The sequence below is a fragment of the Dipodomys ordii genome, unplaced genomic scaffold (assembly GCF_000151885.1).
Source record: "Dipodomys ordii isolate 6190 unplaced genomic scaffold, Dord_2.0 Scaffold27, whole genome shotgun sequence".
NCBI classification, from domain to species: Eukaryota; Metazoa; Chordata; class Mammalia; order Rodentia; family Heteromyidae; genus Dipodomys; species Dipodomys ordii.
In genome coordinates this window covers 2,891,966-2,913,032 of record NW_012267243.1, presented here as the reverse complement: position 1 = coordinate 2,913,032, position 21,067 = coordinate 2,891,966, and the positions used below count along the sequence as shown (strand labels likewise).

Sequence of the window (21,067 nt, the reverse complement as noted above, 5' to 3'; positions counted from 1 at the left end):
AGATTGAAGGCAGTTGGCCAAGAAAATGTGTTCCCTTCACAAATACTACCTTGGAAGCAGTATCTTCAGGGTTTGGAAATTTGCTTAGATTAAAACCCTATAACAGCATAGCCTTCTGTAATACAACCTGTCTAGTCTTTGTGACCATTTAAAACACTGCCATCACTCAGTATCCACAGGAGATTGGTTCCAGAACCCTCCTCAGATACCAAAATCCATGACTGCTTAAGCCTTCATGTATGATGACATATATAACCAACAAATAACCTCCCGTATATTTTAAAACCTCTCTAAGGTTACTAATGCAACATAAAGGTTGTAGTGTATTGTTAAAGGCAAGTATTTTCAGTTGGCAGTTGGTTGAGTCTGTGGGTGTGGAATCTGCAAGTACAGGGTTCTTCCTGTCGGTGCATAACTTACTCATGCAGCCTACTTGATCAGCATGGGTCAGATACAATGAGTCCAGTCCAAGTCTGCTGTTCAGCAGATCGTGTCTTGAAATTATTTTTCCTATCTCACTCAAGAGTGCAGTGTGGGAAATCCTGCCTCCCTTTGGTAGAGGAAGAATAGGTCCGGTGTTCCTAGGAAAGGACACAATGAAGAAGTTAAAACGCATTGTTGATCCCTTCATTATGTCATGTTTTGTTCTGAAGAGACAGAAAGCAAACTTAGGAGAAAGGAATTAAGGAATCATGATTTGCTGAGGCCCTAATGAACTTGAAAAGCAACTGTAGTCTTCTTATGTTCTTATAAATCTCCCACATCATGCTATGTTGGGAATAAGAAAGAAGACACTCTGAACTTGTAGCAATAATTGGCAAAAACATTAAGAAGGGACCTGCTCAGGACTACTTTTGTTGAGCTGCTGGAGCAGATGTCCTTTTCCATTGTTTTTTTTTTTTTTCCCCCTCAATAAATCCAAGTTGCAGGTAAAATATACAGCCTCCCCCAGCATTTCTAAGCACTTGCTTAGCTTTTTTCTTCCACTGCTGCATTTAAATATCCGGTATTAAAAGATATAAAGATTAGCGCAAAAAAAATGAATTAGTCTTAAAATGAAGCTCCTAAATAAATAGACACATGGCATTGAAAAGTATCCTTAATCATGTCCTATGTTTAGTTTGTACAGGAAATAATAAGAAAAACAAATGAAACATTGCCAGCATTAGCAAATGAACTGTCTGGCTGCTGGAGCTTAGAGGATTTGGGGAGGAACTAAAGTCAATTGGACTTGGTCCTTGGTGCCTCTCCGCGATCCTTCAGAGTGAAGCTGTGGGATGGTGTGACTTCTACAGTACTGTCAGGACTCTGAGAGTAAAAAGGAAGGACATGATAGCTACCTCCTCTTGTTTGCTGTCAGTGAGGAAGGCCTGGCATGTGCTCTAGCTCTGGTGTGGAACAGTGTGAACATAAGCATTGCTGTGCTTTGTAGTATCAGCACAAGCTGCATTGGCTGGGTTGATTGAGGTGTTAATCTAGGCAGCTTGCAGGGAAAGAAATAGCTAAAGAAGAAAGAGGGTGCTATGAAACTAAACTAATAAACCTCAGAGTTTTGGTGCCAGTGACTCACGTGTCTATAAAGATTTTCATTTAAGCTACTTGCTGGTAGTTCATATTTGTAATCCTAGCTACTCTGGAGACCGAGACCTATAGGATGGTGGGTTGAAGCCAGCCCAGGCAGAAAAGTCTGCTAGACCACACCTCTAATTAATCAGCAAAACGCCAGACTGAAGGGTGGCTCATGTGGTAGAATGCCAGCTGAGGTTAAGAAGCTCAGCAAGAGAATGAGATCCCCAAATTTAAGCCTTGTTCCAGAAACCAAAACAAGAATTTTCAGTTATATTATAAAAAGAATTAATTGTTTGGAAGGAAGAAAAGAAGAAAAAGACAATACACATCTCCAAATATTTGTTTTAATTGTTTTTTTTATTGTGAAAATACCATACAGAGGGGTTACAATTACATGAGCAAGGTAATGAGTACATTTCTTTTCTTTTTTTTTTTGGGTCCAGTCGTGGGGCTTGAACTCTGGGCTTGGGCGCTGTCCCTCAGCTCTTCAGCTCAAGGCTAGCGCTCTACCACTTGAGCCACAGCGCCACTTCCGGCTTTTTTCTGTTTGCTTATGTGGTGCTGAGGAATCAAACCCTGGGCCTCAGTCATACAAGGCAAGTGCTCTACCACTGAGCCACCTTCCCAGCCCCATGTGTACATTTCTTATCAAGCATTGTTGCTTCCTCCTTTGTTTCCCCTACCATCCCTGCCCTCCCATCTCCCCCCAGCACAAGGTGTAGTTTGTTTTTCGATATAACGTCTTATCCAAATATTGTATAGACTCTTTTTTTTTTGAAGTGGCTATTTACTAGTGTGGTCATAGACCATCGCGTCCAGAAGGATAAATCAATGTGTTTTGAAATATCCTAAACCAAATATATATAGACTCTTATTAGCATATATTTCTTGCACAAGGGAGAAGAGTTTCATTGTGATTTTTCCACATAAACTTACAAAGTACTAAAGTAAAACCCTCATATTAAAATGTTTTTAGCAATAGCTTGCTTGATCTGAAACCAATAAAACTATTTAATAGAGCTCAAAATCGTGTCTATCCCTATTACTATCATTTTTTTGTGTTTGTTTTTGTTGATGATTCTAGGGTTTGGGCTTAGGGTTCTGTGTGCTTGTCGGGCAGATACTCTCCCATTTCAGCGATGTCCTCAGCCCTAGGTGCTTAAAATGAGGTTCTGTTTAACAGATAGCCCATTTGGGATGTGGCTCCTGTAGATGGATACATCTGAAGGATCACATTTTCCTTGAATTCTGCTTTCAGAGGCACTCATCTTAATGCATGTGTCTCTAGTTTCCCTACTCTGATTATGCAGGCAATTTGGCACTTTGAAAGTTGGTGTCATGTCTTGTGTCTGAATCATTTTTTGAGGCCTGAATGTTAAAATTGACAGATGTGCATGAATTGGTAACTTGGTCTTAGAGTTAGTACTACTAAAGGCAGAGGATAAAGAGAGAAATGGTAAATTGACTTGGTTTTTACTTACATATAGACAACTTCGTGGGGGCAGATTCTTCTCTGAATACAGAGTTCCTTTTTTTTTTTTTTTTGAATACAGAGTTCCTTTTATTTTTTGATAGCCCTGTTTGTTTTTTATAAGGATGAGTATTTCTTTAGTAAACTGGATCATCTAGCTGTATAAAACGTTTTATTGACATACTGATTGTTGTTCTTAATGTTTAATAAGCAGTGCATCTATCTGATGACCATTTTTAGCCTATGCTACCTGTTGAGAAAGAAATAGAGGAAGTTGTGGTTTGGTTTTCTCAGAGGCTTTTGGAATGTTGTTCTTCCCAGTACAGAGATGTGACTAACATGACATATGTGATTTGGCCAACAGCATGTGACTGCAATGGCCGATCGCAGGAATGCTACTTTGACCCTGAACTATACCGTTCCACTGGCCACGGAGGCCACTGCACCAACTGCCAGGATAATACGGATGGTGCCAACTGTGAGAGGTGCCGGGAGAACTTCTTCCGCCTTGGGAACAATGAAGCCTGCTCTCCATGCCACTGTAGTCCTGTTGGTAAGTGACAGGAAGGACCCACTCCAACCTGATGAATTCCTGAGGTGGCACCACTAAATATGGAGGCACAGTCATGATTGTAGCATGTAAATGACTCAGAATCTTCCTCTAACCCTACTCTTAACTCCCTTTAAACAACTAGAACTTTCAGAGGATTTTTCAATGTGTGTAAAAGTGTGGGGTAGCCTGAGTAATGGTTCTGTAAATAATTAGCAAGAGGGTCCATAGAGACCATTTGAACTTTGACTATGAGGATCTTTCTTGTTAATGATTTTGTTTAGTCTAATCTGTTTAGATGTCTGACCTGTTTTTCAGCATATTGCTGTGTGTCTAGAAAAGCACGGCATTTTTAGTCTATTTTACTTTTTAGAGAGTTGGGTTATTTTTTTCTTGTCCAGGCCTGTATATACTTAAATCCTAAGCAGGGACATTAAGGAACTTCTGCTTGCCCCAGAGCGGTAACTTATCTTGTGTACAGTAAACAGTTTGATACACAGTGATCTGTTTAATTCATGAGTAGATCCACGTTAGGGTAGGCCTGGAAAGTTAAACCATCATGGCCTAAAAGGGCATAATTTTGGGAGTTTTGATTAAAAATTTGCTCTTTATTCCCTCTGTAATCCAGAGATTACACACTGGTTGGCAGATGTTGTTTCTGGTTACTGATTGTCTTTCTTACCCATTCATCTCACTTACATGACTGTTCAGACCTATGATTGATGGTGAACTCATTCAATTTTAGGTTCTCTGAGCACACAGTGTGATAGTTACGGCAGATGCAGCTGTAAGCCAGGAGTGATGGGTGACAAGTGTGATCGATGCCAGCCTGGATTCCATTCCCTCACGGAGGCAGGATGCAGGTAAGATGCCATTAAAACCAGAAAGGGACAGAGTCTATGTATTAGCTGAGTCTTTGTAGGGCAACAATACCTATACATCTACGTATAGTCAACATATAAATACATCTACAGCTTAATAAACATTTTTCCCCATGGTAATTGTAGCAAGATTCAAGACTAGCTGTAATGATGAGCCACTAAAGCTTTGGTTTGCATAGAGTATGAGTTTTTGATAGAATGAATGTGATGAACGTCCTTGGTTAAAACCAAATCCAGATACAAAAATGACTTCAGGACCTGGTACCGGTGGCTCACTCCTATAATCCTAAACACTCAGGAGGCTGAGATCTGAGCATCCTGGTTCAAAGCCAGCCCAGGCAGGAAAGTCTGTGAGACTCGTATCTCACAGTTAACCAGAAGAAACTGGAAAAGATTTGGCTCCAGTAGGTTCATTTTATTCTACATGAATTGTATATAAAATCTATTACTGTGTAAAGGGAAAAGTTGACCCTGAGTGGAATTTCTTCCCTCCCTGCTCTTCTCTCATTGTCTTACTCTATTTTTCATCAAATAGACCATGCTCCTGTGATCCTTCTGGCAGCACAGATGAGTGTAATGCTGAAACGGGAAGATGTGTTTGCAAGGACAATGTGGAAGGCTTCAATTGTGAGAGGTAAACTCATTCATACAAAAACCTCCTGTATTTGTATTTCCACTATTATACTACTTTAGGTTTTTTTTTTTAAACAAAGAAAAGAACTGATTTTGTTGGCAGAAAAAATAACTGGTTGTGTCTAATCTTTTTCAGATGCAAACCTGGGTTCTTTAATCTGGAAGCATCGAATCCTCGGGGTTGCACGCCCTGCTTCTGCTTTGGGCATTCTTCTGTCTGTACAAATGCGGTTGGCTTCAGTGCTTACACCATATCCTCTGCTTTTCACACTGGTAATTCAGACCTTATCTCCAACCCCCTAAAACGGAGACTACACTCAAAATATATGCTTATTTTCTTGAATCAGTACCCTTTAAGGGTTTTTTGATGATAGAAATACTTCATGTTATTTAACATAGATTTGTCTTGGTTGTCCCTTTAATAAAAGCATGTATTTGATTTTAGAATTTACTTTAGTGAGCAGTGAGTACAAGTGTTAACATGAATACTAATAAGGCCAAAGTAGTTTACAGGATGTAGCATAGGTACTCTTGTAGGATCCTCCTATTCAAAACTTTTATTGATGGCTTTCTAGATACCAGTGCAGCTGGGAAGGTGGCTCAGTTGGTAGAGTGCTTGCCTTGCATGCATGAGGCCCTGGGTTCGATTCCTCAGCACCACATAAGCAGAAAAAGCTGGAAGTTTCACTGTGGCTCAAGGCTAGTCTTGAGCTGAGGAGCCGAAGGACAGTGCCTAGGCACAAAGTTCAAGCCCCACAACTGACCAAAAAAGATACCGGTACAGTCATGTGCATTTTTGTGGGCCCTGTACTCAAGGAGTTTGTGATTTAAAATGCTTGTGTCTCTGTGCTTGCCTGCAGATGAGGATGGGTGGCGTGTGGAACAGAGGGATGGTTCGGAAGCATCTCTTGACTGGTCCTCTGAGAGACGAGATATCGCTGTGATCTCAGATAGCTACTTTCCTAGGTACTTCATTGCCCCCGGTAAGTGAGGCTAGACAGCAGTATGGCTTGCTGGGTACCACCTCTCTTTAGTCTTAGTCTGACCGTCTTGCCGATCTTGTATCTGATTTCAGCGAAGTTCTTGGGCAACCAGGTCTTGAGTTATGGACAGAACTTTTCCTTCTCCTTCCGAGTGGACCGACGAGACACTCGCCTCTCTGCAGAAGACCTGGTGCTTGAGGGAGCTGGCTTGAGAGTGTCTGTACCCTTGATTGCCCAGGGCAACTCCTATCCAAGCGAGACCACAGTGAAATACACCTTCAGGTAAACTGCCTTCTTTGTAAAATTAGAGCTTGTCACAGTGACATACTGGTGTAAGCCCACCACTATGGAGCCTGAGGAAAGAGGGTTTTTAGCTTGAATGCAGCTTCAGCTATATAGTGCTTTGAGGCCAGCCTGGACTATATGGAGTTGAAAACTTGACTCAAACAAATAAAGACTTGGACCTGCATAATGAAAGCAATTTTTATATCTGAGTTATCTGGCCTCAAGATGTTCAAGAAAAGGTTGTCATTGTCAATGGGATTTTATAAAAGGGAACCTTCATTGTTAACATTTTCTTTTCTGATTTGGTTAGATTATTAGAACATTGCATTGTTGATGGCATAAATGACCAAGAAACGATTTCACAGAATCCAGGACTCTTCTTCAGTAATTAAGTTGGACCTTTCTCTCTTTCTAGGCTCCATGAAGCAACAGATTACCCTTGGAGGCCTACACTTTCCCCTTTTGAATTTCAGAAGCTCCTCAACAATTTGACTTCTATTAAGATCCGTGGGACATATAGTGAGAGAAGTAAGTTATGATCTAATAATGATAATATGACTATTACTATTTTTGGTGCCAGTCTTGGGGAATTGAACTCAGGGCCTGGATGCTGTCCTTAAGCTTTTGTGCTCTAGGCTAGTACCCCATCACTTGAGCCACACCTCCAATTCTGGCTTTTTGGTGGTTATGTTTCAATTAAAGAGAGCTATATACGCAGATCATGGCAGAAGGATCTATAATGAAAAGATTTACCTCTTCTAACACTGTTAACACTGATTCTGAAGAGTAACTGCTCTATTATGTATGAATTACATGTTTTTTTTACCTGCCTTGGGCATGAGAAAAGCGGTTAGTTATAATGTAAGGAGTATTGTTTTATAATTCATAAGTCAATTGGGTTTTACATGGTGTACAGCTTTTCTAAAGGTTGAATAATTCTGGCTCAAGTTGCTTAACCTCCATTTTCTTTTATTTGCTATGTAATGATCCAGGGCTTTCTGAACCATGTCCTAATTTACGAAAAATTACATATTCAGTGAACATTTGCTTTAAGTTTAGATAAACAAAAATTTAAAAATATGCTACTTAAATTGTTTTTAAAATGAGGGTCCTTTACTTCAGCAAGGTGAGACTGTATGTAGGAGTGGAGTCATGATAGCCTTGGATGAGTTGTTTTTTGAGATGCCAGCGGGACTATCCAGAGGAAAGTGTCTTGTAAGTAGTTAGAAATGTGCACCTGGGCCTTAGGAAGAAGTTTGGACTAGAGAGCTGTATTTTGTTAGAGAGCTGTATTTTGAAGACTTTCAGCCTGTAGGCATTGATTTTTAAGCTTGGAAACATGATAGAAAAAAGGAAGAAGAGAATTGAATCCTGGAAGTTCAGTTCAGTTGTGTGTTCTAAGGTCCAAGCAAGAAAAGGTTGTGTTTGTTTGTTTTTGTTGGTCATGGGGCTGAACTCTGGGTCTGAGCGCTGTCCCTCAGCTCTTCAGCTCAAGGCTAGTGCCCTGCCACTTGAGCCATAGCGCCACTTGAGGCCTTTTCTGCTTATGTGGTGCTGAGGAATTGAACCCAGGTCCTCATGCATGTGAGGCAAGCACTCTTCCACTGAGCCACCTTCCAAGCCTTGAGTTTGTTTTGTTTTTGTTTTTTTTCTCTCTCTCTTTTTTTTTTTTTTTTGCCAGTCTGGGTCTTAAACCCAGGGCCTGGATGCTGTACCTGAGCCTTTGTGTTTGAGATTAGTGCTCTACCACTTGAGCCACAGCCACTGCCTGGGCTGGCTTTGAACCACAATTCTCAGCCTTCTAAATAGCTAGGATTACAGGCATGAGCCACTGGCTCAAGATTTTTTTTTTTGGGTCCCGTCATGGGGCCTGAACTCTGGGCCTAGGCGCTGTCCCTCAGCTCTTCAGCTCAAGGCTAGTGCTCTACCACTTGAGCCACAGCACCACTTCCGGCTTCTTTTTGTTTATGTGGTGCCGAAGAATCAAACCCAGGGCCTCATGCATGCAAGGCAAGTGCTCTACCACTAAGCTACCTTCCCAGCCCTGGCTCAAGATTTTTAAGGAAAAACATTTGTTAACAAGTTTGGGACAACAGCTACCATTGGGTTTTAGATTGGATGGTTAAGGAATCATGGGTGAGGATTTCTGTTTCCTTATTTTATTTTTTTGGTTGGTCGTAGAGTTTGAACTCTGGGCTTGGGTGCTGTTCTGTGCTCTTCAGCTCAAGGCAAGTGCTCTACCGCTTGAGCTACAGTGCCACTTCCGGTTTTCTAGTGGTTTATTGGAGATAAGAGTCTCTCACAGACTTTCCTGCTTGGACTGGCTTTGAACTGCAATCCTCAGATCTCAGCCTCCTGAGTAGCTAGGATTATAGGCATGAGCCACCAGTGCCTGGCTTGTTTCCTTATTTTTTTTAAGAAGAGTTGAAACTGAAGTCAGATTGCAGGGCTCTGAAAACTCATTTGAAGGTAATGAAAGAAAGAATATTCTTCTAAGAAATTTGTTTTTAAGGAAAGGAAAGCAGATAGAATATATAATTTGGGAGTAGGAAAAAAGAGTGAAGGAAGAATATTTTGAGAATAGGACAAAATGTTTATAGTATTAGATGCATCTTAACCAGATCATGCATTAGGATTTAACTGGGCAAAAAATAATGATAATAACTGTATTAAAAGTTAAGCTCATATAGTGGAATTCTGTGCCTCTATGAGAAAAAATGGCATTGCCTCATTTATTAGGAAATGGAAAGACTTGGAAAAAATTATATTAAGTGAAGTAAGCCAGGCCAAAAGAAACATAGGTCCCATGGTTTCCCATTTGCAATAACTAGTACATGTCTAGGACAAAGCAGAGAAGGTCAAAGACTATGTACATATGACCACATGAGATAATGTTAAGCAAAATGTACCCCAAGACAGGGATGTAAGTGTTTTTTTCTTGCTTGCTAGTGTTTTTTTTGGGGGGGGGTCCAGTTGTGGGGCCTGAACTCTGGGCCTGGGCCCTGTCCCTCAGCTCTTCAGCTCAAGGCTAGCACTCTACCACTTGAGCCACAGCACCACTTCCGGCTTTTTTCTTTTTGCTTATGTGGTGCTGAGGAATTGAACCCAGGGCCTCATGCATGCAAGGCAAGCGCTCTACCACTGAGCCACCTTCCCAGCCCCTCTTACAATGTGTACTATATGATTCTTTTGTTTCCTTTGTATGTTCTTCCCCCACAGCATAAATCCTATTTTCACTGGGTTTGATGCCGGTGTTCTGCATCTTGTATATACATTTTTGTAATTGGGGGAGGGGAAGGAATATTGAGGAATGCTTAAATGGGGATGCAGGCTGACCCATTGTGATGATAGATGTACAGGACACTATGTTGAAAACGAGCTTGACAATGTCGGTATAGGAGCGGGGTGGGGGGAGTTGGGGAGGTAAGGAGGGAAGTGATGGTAAGGGGAAAACAAAGGAGGAGGTAATGATGCTTGCTACAAAAACTCATTACCCTACTCATGTAACTGTAACCCCTCTGTACAACATATATATAAGTTAAGCTCAAGCCAATAATAGAAATAACCTTCAGCCTTAGGCTTTCAATTTCTAAGTGAATTTTATAAATAGCAAGTGATCTTTCATAACATGGGAGAAACATGCTTTATATATTAGACTGCAAAAGACTAGAGAATGGAATGGAGTATGAGGATATCACCAAGGCCACTGTCTTTGTAGAATCTTGCTGCTTGTCTTATCAGATGGCATACTACTGGATCACATGAGTCTTTAGTCTAAGTCCCTATAAGGTTTCTTCTGTTTTTATACCCTGGCAAAAAGAGAGAAGCATGGTGAAATATGACATTATGGCTTTAGAATAATTGTATATTTGTCAGAAATATTCTGGAATATTAGAACTAACTTACTAGGTTTTGCTGTTGAATAGAGGGCAAAGATGAAAAAGTTCAATGTTTCCTGTCCACATGTTTTCCCTGCTTTCTTATCCTTGAATTCTAGAGTCAGTGTCTGCTTCTCTGGCAGATCTGCTTCTCTGATTAAGCAGATCATTTTCTTCCATATTCTTGCTCATATTTCTTCTTTCCCCAAATGATTTTCCAGTGCTTTTAATTTTTCATATTAGTAATTGGGAAAACTTTAAAATTACCTTATCTAGTGGATGGATTAAGCTGATTGATGATTTTCTGTGGAATTTCGGGTCTGGTTCCCCTTTCCAGTTATCGATATCCCATACATTTTTGGGAAATGGGAGGCACTTGGGTGATTCCTTCTTTCTTCCTATGCAGATACTGGATATTTGGATGATGTCACCCTGGCAAGTGCCCGTCCTGGGCCTGGGGTCCCTGCAACTTGGGTAGAGTCCTGCACCTGTCCTGTGGGCTATGGAGGGCAGTTTTGTGAGACATGCCTCCCAGGTTATAGAAGAGAGACTCCAAGTCTTGGCCCTTATAGTCCCTGTGTGCTTTGTACCTGCAATGGACACAGTGAGACCTGTGACCCTGAGACAGGTAGGAAGGCCAGCTTTGACAGGTGCTGGGCCTGATTTCTCTTTATTGGTCGGAGGGGGGGTCGGTGTTGGGGGGGGAGGAGGAAATGCCCATTGTCATGTTTACTTGTGTACTCGTACAGTGCTTCATGCCTGCTCTCTGAATAGGTGTCTGCAACTGCAGAGACAATACGGCTGGCCCCCACTGTGAGAAGTGCAGTGATGGCTTCTATGGAGACTCTACTGCAGGTACCAACTCTGACTGCCAGCCTTGTCCATGCCCTGGAGGCTCAAGTTGTGCTGTTGTTCCCAAGACAAAGGAGGTGGTGTGCACCAACTGTCCAACTGGTACCACTGGTAAGTCCGTCTTTCCATCTGTGTTTACTGCTCCACCTTATAAAAAGTCCAGAGGGCTGGGAGCCTGGTTCCGTTGGGGAGTGCCTGTCTACCACCCAAGCAGAGTCTGCATTCATCTCCAGTACCAATAATAATAGAAATCATAATAGAAATAGAAACTAAAGACTGTAATAGGACCAGAAGGCCTAGGAGAGAGCTGTGGTTTTTGTTTTATTTTGTTTTTGTTTTTATGATGTGATTTTTCTTGTGGGCAAAGGTTTTGTAGCAACAACTTCATTGTGGATTCATAAATGCGTATCAGATGGCTAATACTATCTAATATGTACTAAGTATGGCCAGGCACTGTCCTAAGCATTTACATGTACTGCGTTATTAAATCTCATTACCATGAGGGAAGTTCTGCTATTTTCATGTTTCAGCTAATAAACTGAGGTACAGAGACATTACATTTCATGTTTAAGGCTGTATGGCTAAGGCTTTGGTGAAGCAGGGATTCCAGCCCAGTCAGAATGGGTCCACAGGTAATGATCACTACAATGTACTCTCTCATAAGATAAGAAGCCAAACTTGGTTTTTAGTGTTTGGGACTCTGGGACTCGATATAAAGTGGTCATTTTAAAATCCTTTCTGTAAATGGTTTTCAGTATATCAGAGTCCACATTTAGTTAGGGAAAAAATGTTTATAGCTTTGGCTAAACCTCTTCTCATTCTATGTGTTTTGATCCTTTTCAAGAAAAACAAAATTGTATCTCTTGTAGCTACCCAAACAACTCCCCATGCTGAGCAGGTAGAGGCCCCCTGACACTACAGCCTCCCTTTCTGTCTGCTTTGCCTACCCTGTAACAAATGTTCTGACCAAGCTTTGGGGACAGCATTGGACTCTATAATCCTCCTGAAATTTTAGTGTAATTTAGGTTCTATTGGGTACAGAGATATCCAGAGCCCAGCTTGAGCTGACGGTGGAAGGAAAGGAAAGATGAAGAGCAATGAGTTCAGCAGAGGCAAGAGCTCTGATTTTAGCTCTGCTTTTTCTTCTTGCCAGGCATGTCAGCTGTGCCAGAGTTGGTTAACTGCTCTGTTTCCTTAGCTCTAAGGAGATGGCAAGGGATGATTTCTACATTCAGTTGTGCAAATCTCTGATTCTGTACTAGTTGACCCAGCTCACAAGTGACAGATAGCATATGTCTTGTATATGTTGAGAGAATGATCCTGTTCACTCTCATTTGGAAAGCTTAGAGTAGTAAGAGCGGCACTTCATCTTTTCGGAGAGGAAAGGAGTTAGAAGCGTGGCTTGAACTCAAGGCCTGGGCACTTTCCCTTACCTTTTTTCATTAAAGGCTGGTGCTCTACTCCTTGAGTCACACTTCTACTTACAACTTTTTTCTAATTAATTGGAGGTAAGATTCTCACAGACTTTTTTTTTACCCTGGCTAGCTTTGAACTGCAATCCTCACATCTCAATCCCCTGAGTAGTTAGGATTACAGATGTGAGTTACTGGCTAACATTTACTCTTTTTAAATAGTATCAGCCAAAACAAATACGTGTGAATATGCCATTCCTGGGACTGGAGAGGCTTAACTCACTTACAAAGTACTTTTTTTTTTTTTGAGACAGAATCTCATTATGAACCCAGACTAGCCTTGAACTCATGCTCTTCTTTTCTTATTCTCCCAAGTGTTGGGATTACACTCTTGTACCTCCATGCTCATTTTACAAAGCACTTGTTAAACAAAGCTCTTTGGTTTTTCAGAACATTTGAAGTGAGGTAGGCAAGTCAGTGGCTGTCTTCATGATCAGAAACAGTAGTCACAGTCCCTCCACTGGTGTGACATCATACCAGAGTTGTGGCCCCATCCCTGCCCTCCACCATGGCATGTTACAAGGGACACAGTTAGACCAGACCACATTCTAATCACTGATCATCTATAGCCAGAAATGTCAAAGACCTTCCTTTCAGTAACATCAGATGGATTGTCTTACCCTCAGGCAAGAGATGTGAACTCTGTGACGATGGCTACTTTGGAGACCCGCTGGGCAGCAATGGCCCCGTGAGGCTATGCCGCTTGTGCCAGTGTAATGACAACATCGATCCCAATGCGGTTGGGAACTGCAATCGCCTGACAGGAGAATGTCTGAAATGCATCTATAACACGGCTGGCTTCTACTGTGACCGCTGCAAAGAAGGGTTTTTTGGAAATCCCCTGGCTCCCAATCCAGCAGACAAATGCAAAGGTAACGAACCAGCAGCTTGCCACACTGCCACCAGTATACTTTTCTATGACAATTATTGCATGTCACGGCCGTTTGGTGTAATGTAGCACACTCTCCAATAAACATTTGACCCACTTGCATAATTTAAAACTTTTTCTATCTATCATACTAAAAAGTAAAGAACAAAAAGGGAAAATTAATTTTCATGTGTTTTATTTTTTATTTTTATTTTTTGTCAGTCATAAGACTTGAACTCAGGGCCTGAACACTGTTCCTGAGCTCTTTTGCTCAAGGCTACCACTCTACCATTTTGAGCCCCAGCTCCAGTTCTGGTTTTCCAGTGATACTGGAGATGAGTCATGAATGTTCAGTATTTTAGCATTTTCCTGTACTACTTTGTATCTTGTGCTGTCTCTGTCTTCCTCCCCTAGCCTGCAGTTGCAATCCATATGGGACGATGAGACAGCAGAGCAACTGTAACTCGGTGACCGGGCAATGTGAGTGTCTGCCTCATGTGTCTGGCCGGGACTGCAGTGCTTGTGATCCCGGCTTCTACAACCTGCACAGCGGGCAGGGCTGTGAGAGGTAAGACACCAGTTGGGTGAAAGTCATCTTTGTGTGTCATGAGTGTTTATAGGTTGTGTTTAACAGTTGGCCTGATTGTGTTCAGGAATGATTTTACTGCCTCATACAGGAATGACTCCCTTTTGGGAGAGTACTAGAGAATTATAAGTAATAACTAGCGAATTGCAATAGGACAAAGGAATGGAGCACAGAGGCGGCCACAGCTGTCTGAATCATTTGGACTATATCTTCAAACTACAACTTACAAGATTCTTTCTGAGAAGAGATTCTCCAGGGTTGCAGCCTGGGAACTCCTGTCAGTGCCAGTCAGATGTTCCTGGTTAGTGCCCATAGGTACCAGTTGGAGACCACTGATAGTGATTAGGCATGAAAAGAGACCCTAACTAGCACTTAGTAGTTCCTTGAACTCTAGGGACTTAATAATCCTTAAGGCTCTGTCCCAGTAACCCTTAACATGGTTTTGAATACAGATTGCGTCAGTATAGTGCTGACACACAGCACAAAGCTTTGCTCCAATACTGTTTTGTCTTACTGAGAAATGTCCTCTGATCCTTTTCAGGTGTGACTGCCATGCTTTGGGTTCCACCAACGGGCAGTGTGACATCCGCACAGGCCAGTGTGAGTGCCAGCCTGGCATCACTGGTCAGCACTGTGAGCGCTGTGAAGTCAACCACTTTGGGTTTGGACCCGAAGGCTGCAAACGTAAGATGTGTTGGTAGACCTTGGTAGACATGTTGGTAGATAGCTAGAAATCACTTCCTGATTCTAGTCTGCACGTAATGTGCAGGAAGGACTTTGACTACCTCTGTCTGGCCCCCAGGCTTATAAACGGGGCCCATACAAGACCACAGTGGGTGCTTTATTCCCTGAATATTGTTTTTTTTCTAAAACTCTGGAAATTGAGGGAAGGCTTCTCTGTTTCTTTGCCACTATCTTGTTCCTATATCCTTTATTGTGTGTGCTTTTTTTGTGTGTGCTCATACTGGGGCTTGAACTCAGAGCCCTATACTTTTGTTTAGCAGTCTCAATCAAGGCTACTACTTTACCATTTGAGCTACAGCTCCACTTCTGTTTTTTGTATTGATTGGAGATAAGAGTCTCATGGACTTTATCTACAGAGGCTGGCTTTGAACCTCAGTCCTTAGATCTCAGGCTCCTGGGTAGCTGGAATTACAGGCATGAGCCACCCGTACTTGACCTTCCAGGGTATTATTTTGTTTTTTCCCCCTCCCTTTTTAAAGTTTCAAATCTCCCTTTGATTCCTGAGCTTGTGTAGTGAAAGTTTATTGATCACTTTGGGTGCAGACAGTGCCCAGTGAAGGATTCTGCCACAGTGTGTTTATTGACTCCTGGGCTGCAGTTGCTTCCCACTCTTGGGGCCTTTTGGAGCCGGTTGCATATAAGCATCTGCTTCTCTTTGGCATAAACACTTGCTTGGAATTGGGCCTCAGAACAGTTTTGTCTTTTGCTTTCTGAATTCCTTCGTTTCTCTTGTGGAATGTAGCCTAAGTCATTTGACTCAGTTCAGAGAACAAAGTGAGTAAACAAGCTATAAAATAATGCAAGGGAAGCATTAGCACTTCCGCTTCTCATCCATAGACAAATATTAGGCAATAGAGAGGTGGCGGGACAGACGGTCAGTTTAATGATTCCTGTAATTTTGTTGCGATAAACTCTCACTGTGTAGCCCAGGCTGGCTGCAAACCTGTGGCCCTCCTGTGCGCTGATATTACAAGCATGCACACCTGGCATTTTTTTTTTTTGGTCAGTTGTGGGGCTTGAACTCTGGGCTTGGGCACTGTCCCTATGCACTTCAGCTCAAGGCGAGAGCTCTACCACTTGAGCCACAACGCCACTTCCGGTTTTCTAGTGGTTTGTTGGAGATTAAGAGTCTCACGGACTTTCCTGCCTGGGCTGGCTTTGAACCACGAGCCTCAGATCTCAGCCTCCTGAGTAGCTAGGATTACAGGCGTGAGCCTGTCATGCTCAGCCACATCTGGCATTTCTATAACTACAGCAGTATGAAGTTTGCCCCCAAAGGATTCACATTTTACTTTACAGCTTATTTTCACTTTAAATAGGCCTTTAAGAAAATTTCTTAGAATAACAGTACAGGCAGGCAGCTTATTGTTAATATTCTGAGTTAAGGAAAAACACCAAACTGGTGCTTCCTTCCTTTGCTTACATACTGTTGCTCTTGTCTGCAGCTTGTGACTGTCATCCCGAGGGCTCCCTTTCGCTCCAGTGTAAAGACGATGGTCGCTGTGAGTGCAGAGAAGGCTTTGTGGGAAATCGCTGTGACCAGTGCGAAGAGAACTATTTCTACAATCGGTCTTGGCCTGGCTGCCAGGAATGTCCAGCTTGTTATCGGCTGGTAAAGGATAAGGTAACTATCAGTGGTTCATTCATTCATTCAGCTACCACTTGAAAAGAAACTTACTATACACCAAGCTCCAGCGAAGAAGTGGGCACCAAGTTCAGCATGACCATTCTTTTCAAAGACTTAGGTAACAGATGGGAAGCACGTAACAAAAAGTAAGTAAACAAAGGAAATCTTGAGATTCATGGCAGAAAGAATTTAAAGAGAATAACTGTGGAGGCTTAATCTATAGAAGGCCTCTTCTGGAAGCTCCTATATAGAGATCTTAAGGATAAGGGGGAGAGAACCAGGTGAGAATAATGGTAAATGTTTCCTGCAGAAGGAATGTAGTGTGCAGAGGCCTGGAAGCTGGAAAGTGGGTGGAGCTGCTCCATGAAGGGAGTATGGTAGGGAGAGGTTATAGCTCCATGCAGAACATCATGAAGAGTGGAAATCTACTAAAACCCAATGCGAATGGACTGAAGAAGCTCTTAGAAAGTGGGGAATCCAGTTTGTATTTTAAGAGGTATACTCTGCTAACTGAAGAATGCTGGTTAGGAGCGGGGCATCACCAAGGGGAAGCCCCAGCTGGATTGGATAATGCATACGTTGATGGCAGGTTAGGGAAAGAGGAAGTTCGAGGAAGGGCCTTGGGTTTTTTTCAATGAAGGTAGCTAAAGATGCTATTTACTGGGATGCCACAGAGAGAACAGCTTTTAGATCTGTTTGGTATACATGCGAAAGAGCTGCATGGAAAAAAATCAAGATCTTCTAATACTCAAGGGAATGTTCTGAATTGAATTGTCAGCACAGTGTAAAAGTAAAGCCTCCTCTTTCTTCCTCCTTTTTCTTTCCTCCTCCTCCTCTTCCTCCTTCTTTCTTCCCATATTTCCATTAAAAACAAACAAAAAATACCTCTTCTTTTGAAGCCAAAGAAGCAAAGTCTGACTATGCAAGTTGTCTGTTACAAGTACCTGGAGTTTTAAAGAGTTGTCTCTTTACCTTCTCTTCCTCTTTGGTGTCTAGGTTGCTGACCACCGAGTGAAACTCCAGGAACTTGAGAGTCTCATAGCAAACCTGGGAACTGGGGATGAGATGGTGACTGATCAAGCCTTTGAGGACAGACTAAAGGAAGCAGAAAGAGAGGTCATGGACCTCCTTCGAGAGGCTCAGGATGTCAAAGGTACACGGGATCAGACTGTGGGTAACCTTTTTGTGGGTTCTTATTCACAGTTGATTGATTGGCTATTAGAAAATTCCTCAGTTTTAAAATTTTTTGCAAGATACGAATTATTTTAGCTTTAAGCAATATTTCAGACCCGGCCTATGCACTTACTGTTTTAAGATATAAGAAGCAGAAGGTAGTTTGGGTTTCATCATAGGACAGACCTTGTGATTTTTAAATTTAAAGTATTTTACAAGCCTCTTCTTGGTGTCTTAAAGTATAAGTTAAACAAACTAAAGGCATTTATGATTTAGAATGTTCATTCCCTAGGCTGGGAAAGTGGCTCAGTGGTAGAGCGCTTGCCTTGCATGCCTGAGACCCTGGGTTCCATTCCTCAGCACCATATAAGCAAAAAGAAAAAAGCCGGAAGTGGTGCTGTGGCTCAAGTGGTAGAGCGCTAGCCTTGAGCTGAAGAGCTGAGGGACAGCGCTCAGGCCCAGGGTTTAGGCCCCACGACCGGACCCAAAAAAAATAAAAATAAAAAAGAATATTCATTCCCTTTCAACAACTTTTGCTTTGTGGTGCTGGGATTTTGAAACAGCTGGGATTTTATGCTTGCTTGGCAGGCATTGGTACCATTTGAGACGCTTTTTGCTTTAGTTATTTTTGGAGCGGTTTTTAAATTTTTGCATGAGACCATCCCCAGACCACAATCCTTACCTATAGCTAGCCTCCTGCTTTGTTGGCATGTGCCACAGTACCTGGCTTATTGTTGAGATGAAGTCTTGCTAACTTTTTAATAGGGCTGGCTAGCTGGATTACGGTCTTGAGCCTCTTGTGCCAACAACTTTTAACACATATTTTTGAGTACAAAGTTTTATAATTTTCCATCATTTTACTGAAAAAGAATTCATTTTATGGACTGCTTTATTTTCTTAGAAGGTACTCTTCTAAGGAAAAATTATGGTCTTCAAGCATTAAAAAGCACAGCTACTACTCAATCAGCAGCACATGGCATTTGCAAAAATAAACAAGAATTTCGTGCCTGTTTAGGAAATTTGGTGGCTGATCAGCAAACAAATGTGTTACATTGTAGAGTTTGGGTTTTCTTTTTTGTTTTGGTTTTTTTGGTTTTGGTTGTTGTTGGTTTTGTTTGCCTGTTTTATGTGGTACTGTGGTTTAGACTCAGAAGGTGCTCTACTACTTGGTCTACACTAAAACAAAAAGTGTATGTTTTATATATTAAATCTTTTTAATGTCCTTTAGAGCCAACAGCATTCTATTACGTGTTGCCTGACGAGACTAATGATAAACAAAGATGGACTTAAGATTTACAAAACTGTTGTTAAAGCATTTTTCTGGGTATGGCAGTGTATATCTGTAATCCTGGCACACAGCAGGCTGAGATTGAGGCATGATTGTGAGTTTGAGTCCAATCTTACTACTCTCTCCAGAGAGGCTGGATGGTGTGTTCATACTTTTAACTCTAGCTAAGTAAGAGGTAGAGATTGAAAAGATTGTGCTTTGCAAGGTCTCATCTCAACCAATAAAAAATGGGCATAGTGTTACATACTTGTTATCCTTGCTGTGTGGAAAACATAAATATGGTTATGTTCCAGGCCATTCTGAGCATAAATGTGAGACTTTGTTTAACCCCCTCCCTCCCCAAAATAACAACAACAAAGACTAGGAGCACTTGCCTAGCAAGCAGAAGGTCCTGAGTTCAAATGTAGTACTGCATAGGGAGGAAAAAAAAAAGCAAGCTTAATTGACTTTCCAAGAAACTTAGTTTTTTAAACTTTGAAACTAAACAGAATTTTCTCCTGAACAATTTCCTTGTATTTTAGATCATTTTCAGATTTTTTTTTCACTTCTTACTCTGAATTGAGCTTTTTTCTAAACTAGGGCAGGTACTTTTCAACACTTACCAAGTACCAGTCAGAAGCCAGTTACACCAGGGCGCTGGTGGATCACGCCTGTAATCCTAGCTACTCATGAGTCTGAGATCTGAGGGTAGGAAAGTCTATGAGACTCTTACCTTCAATTAGCTAACAGAAAACTGGAAGTGGCGCTGTGGCTCAAGTGGTAGAACACCAGCCTTGAGCAAAAGAGCTCAGGGACAGCCGCTAGGCCTTGAGTTCAAGCCCCACAACCAACCCATACCCCTCCCCCCAAATGAAAAGCCAGTTACTGTGGTCAACATCAGTATTGAGAAATCAAGATACTGCTTCTGCTAGAAGGGGGAGCTACCATGGTGGTTACCAGTGAGGCCACCTGGCTGTAGGACTTTCTGTCACTGGTGTGTACATGTCCACAGATGCTTGTAGTAAATGCACATTAAAACCAGTGTGTTTGCGACACCAGAGGTCAACTTCACTCTTGAGTTTACAAATCTGTGTGCATTTGGCATTACACAGAGAAGCTACCTGTCAGGGTGGAGATCAACAAAAACTTAATAGGTTACTATTTCTTCTTATACATATCTTTGGATAGAGAGAATTTCAATTTTGTATGATTTCTGAAGGGATTGGTTATTTCTGGCTTTGCTCAGTTTGATTTAAAAAAATATTAGAGTCAAAATTTGTTCCATAGGATAAATTTTTAGAAACTGAAAAGATTCATAGTTTATTTTAATGTTGGATGCTCATGATGTTTGTGTTGGTTTGAGTTATTGGTGTTACATTTCAGCCCTAAATAGAGTAAGAAAATTTAAACTTTATTTTTTTGATTGGTCATGGGGCCTGAACTCATCATGGGGCCTGAACTCAGGGCCTGCTTAAGCATGTCTCTGAGCTTTTTGCTCAGGGCTAGTGCTCTACCACAGCTCTACTAACAGTTTTATCTTTTTTTTTTTTCTGTCCTGGAGCTTGAACTCAGGGCCCAGTTGTCCTTAAGCCTCTTTGTGCTCAAGGCTATTGCTCTACTACTTGAGCCATAGCCCAACTTCTGGCTTATTTTGGAGACAAGAGTCTCACATACATTTTTACCTGGGCTGGCTTTGAACCATGATCTTAATATCTCAGCCTCCTGAGTAGCTAGGATTCCAGGTGTGAACCACCAGCGCCCAGCTTCTACTAACAGTTTTTAGGTGGTTTACTGGAGATTTAAGTTTCACGTACTTTCCTGCCTGGGCTGGCTTTGAAGCATTGATCCTCAGATCTCAGTCTCCTGAATAGCTAGGATTAAGGCATGAGCCACCAGTACCTGGCTTAAACCTTTCATTTTTATAGAAATAATAATGAGGTTTTTTTTTTAGTATCTTTTTTATCTAGCACCAGCTGTTGACACACATTTTTACATTAATAGACTATATTGAAAAACAGATTCACATGTGTCTTGCTGAATACCCTGAAGAATGCATTAAAGGATTGTATTCCTGGGTGCCAACCAGGCCAGCCAAATACTGGGTCTGGCACACAGCTCTGGTCAGCACATGGGGATTAGGTCTGGAAAGGAAGGCTGGCCAGTGTTGGCACCTGCCTAACTCCAAGTGTTCTGAAGATGCCTCGCTGTGTATAACTTCCTCAGCTACA

General features: G+C 41.8%; 1 protein-coding gene across 1 annotated transcript in view; it reads left to right on the top strand.

Moving 5' to 3' along the window:
- Nucleotides 1-21,067, top strand: part of Lamc1 (laminin, gamma 1 (formerly LAMB2)) — a 116,848-nt gene that overhangs the window by 80,870 nt on the left and 14,911 nt on the right. The window contains exons 6-19 of the mRNA XM_013015507.1: nt 3,405-3,593; nt 4,336-4,453; nt 5,007-5,105; nt 5,241-5,377; nt 5,965-6,087; nt 6,180-6,369; nt 6,788-6,900; nt 10,657-10,878; nt 11,025-11,213; nt 13,201-13,446; nt 13,857-14,010; nt 14,570-14,712; nt 16,218-16,396; nt 17,396-17,552. Coding sequence (XP_012870961.1) covers nt 3,405-3,593; nt 4,336-4,453; nt 5,007-5,105; nt 5,241-5,377; nt 5,965-6,087; nt 6,180-6,369; nt 6,788-6,900; nt 10,657-10,878; nt 11,025-11,213; nt 13,201-13,446; nt 13,857-14,010; nt 14,570-14,712; nt 16,218-16,396; nt 17,396-17,552 — 2,259 coding nt within the window. The remainder of the gene's footprint in view (nt 1-3,404; nt 3,594-4,335; nt 4,454-5,006; nt 5,106-5,240; nt 5,378-5,964; nt 6,088-6,179; nt 6,370-6,787; nt 6,901-10,656; nt 10,879-11,024; nt 11,214-13,200; nt 13,447-13,856; nt 14,011-14,569; nt 14,713-16,217; nt 16,397-17,395; nt 17,553-21,067) is intronic.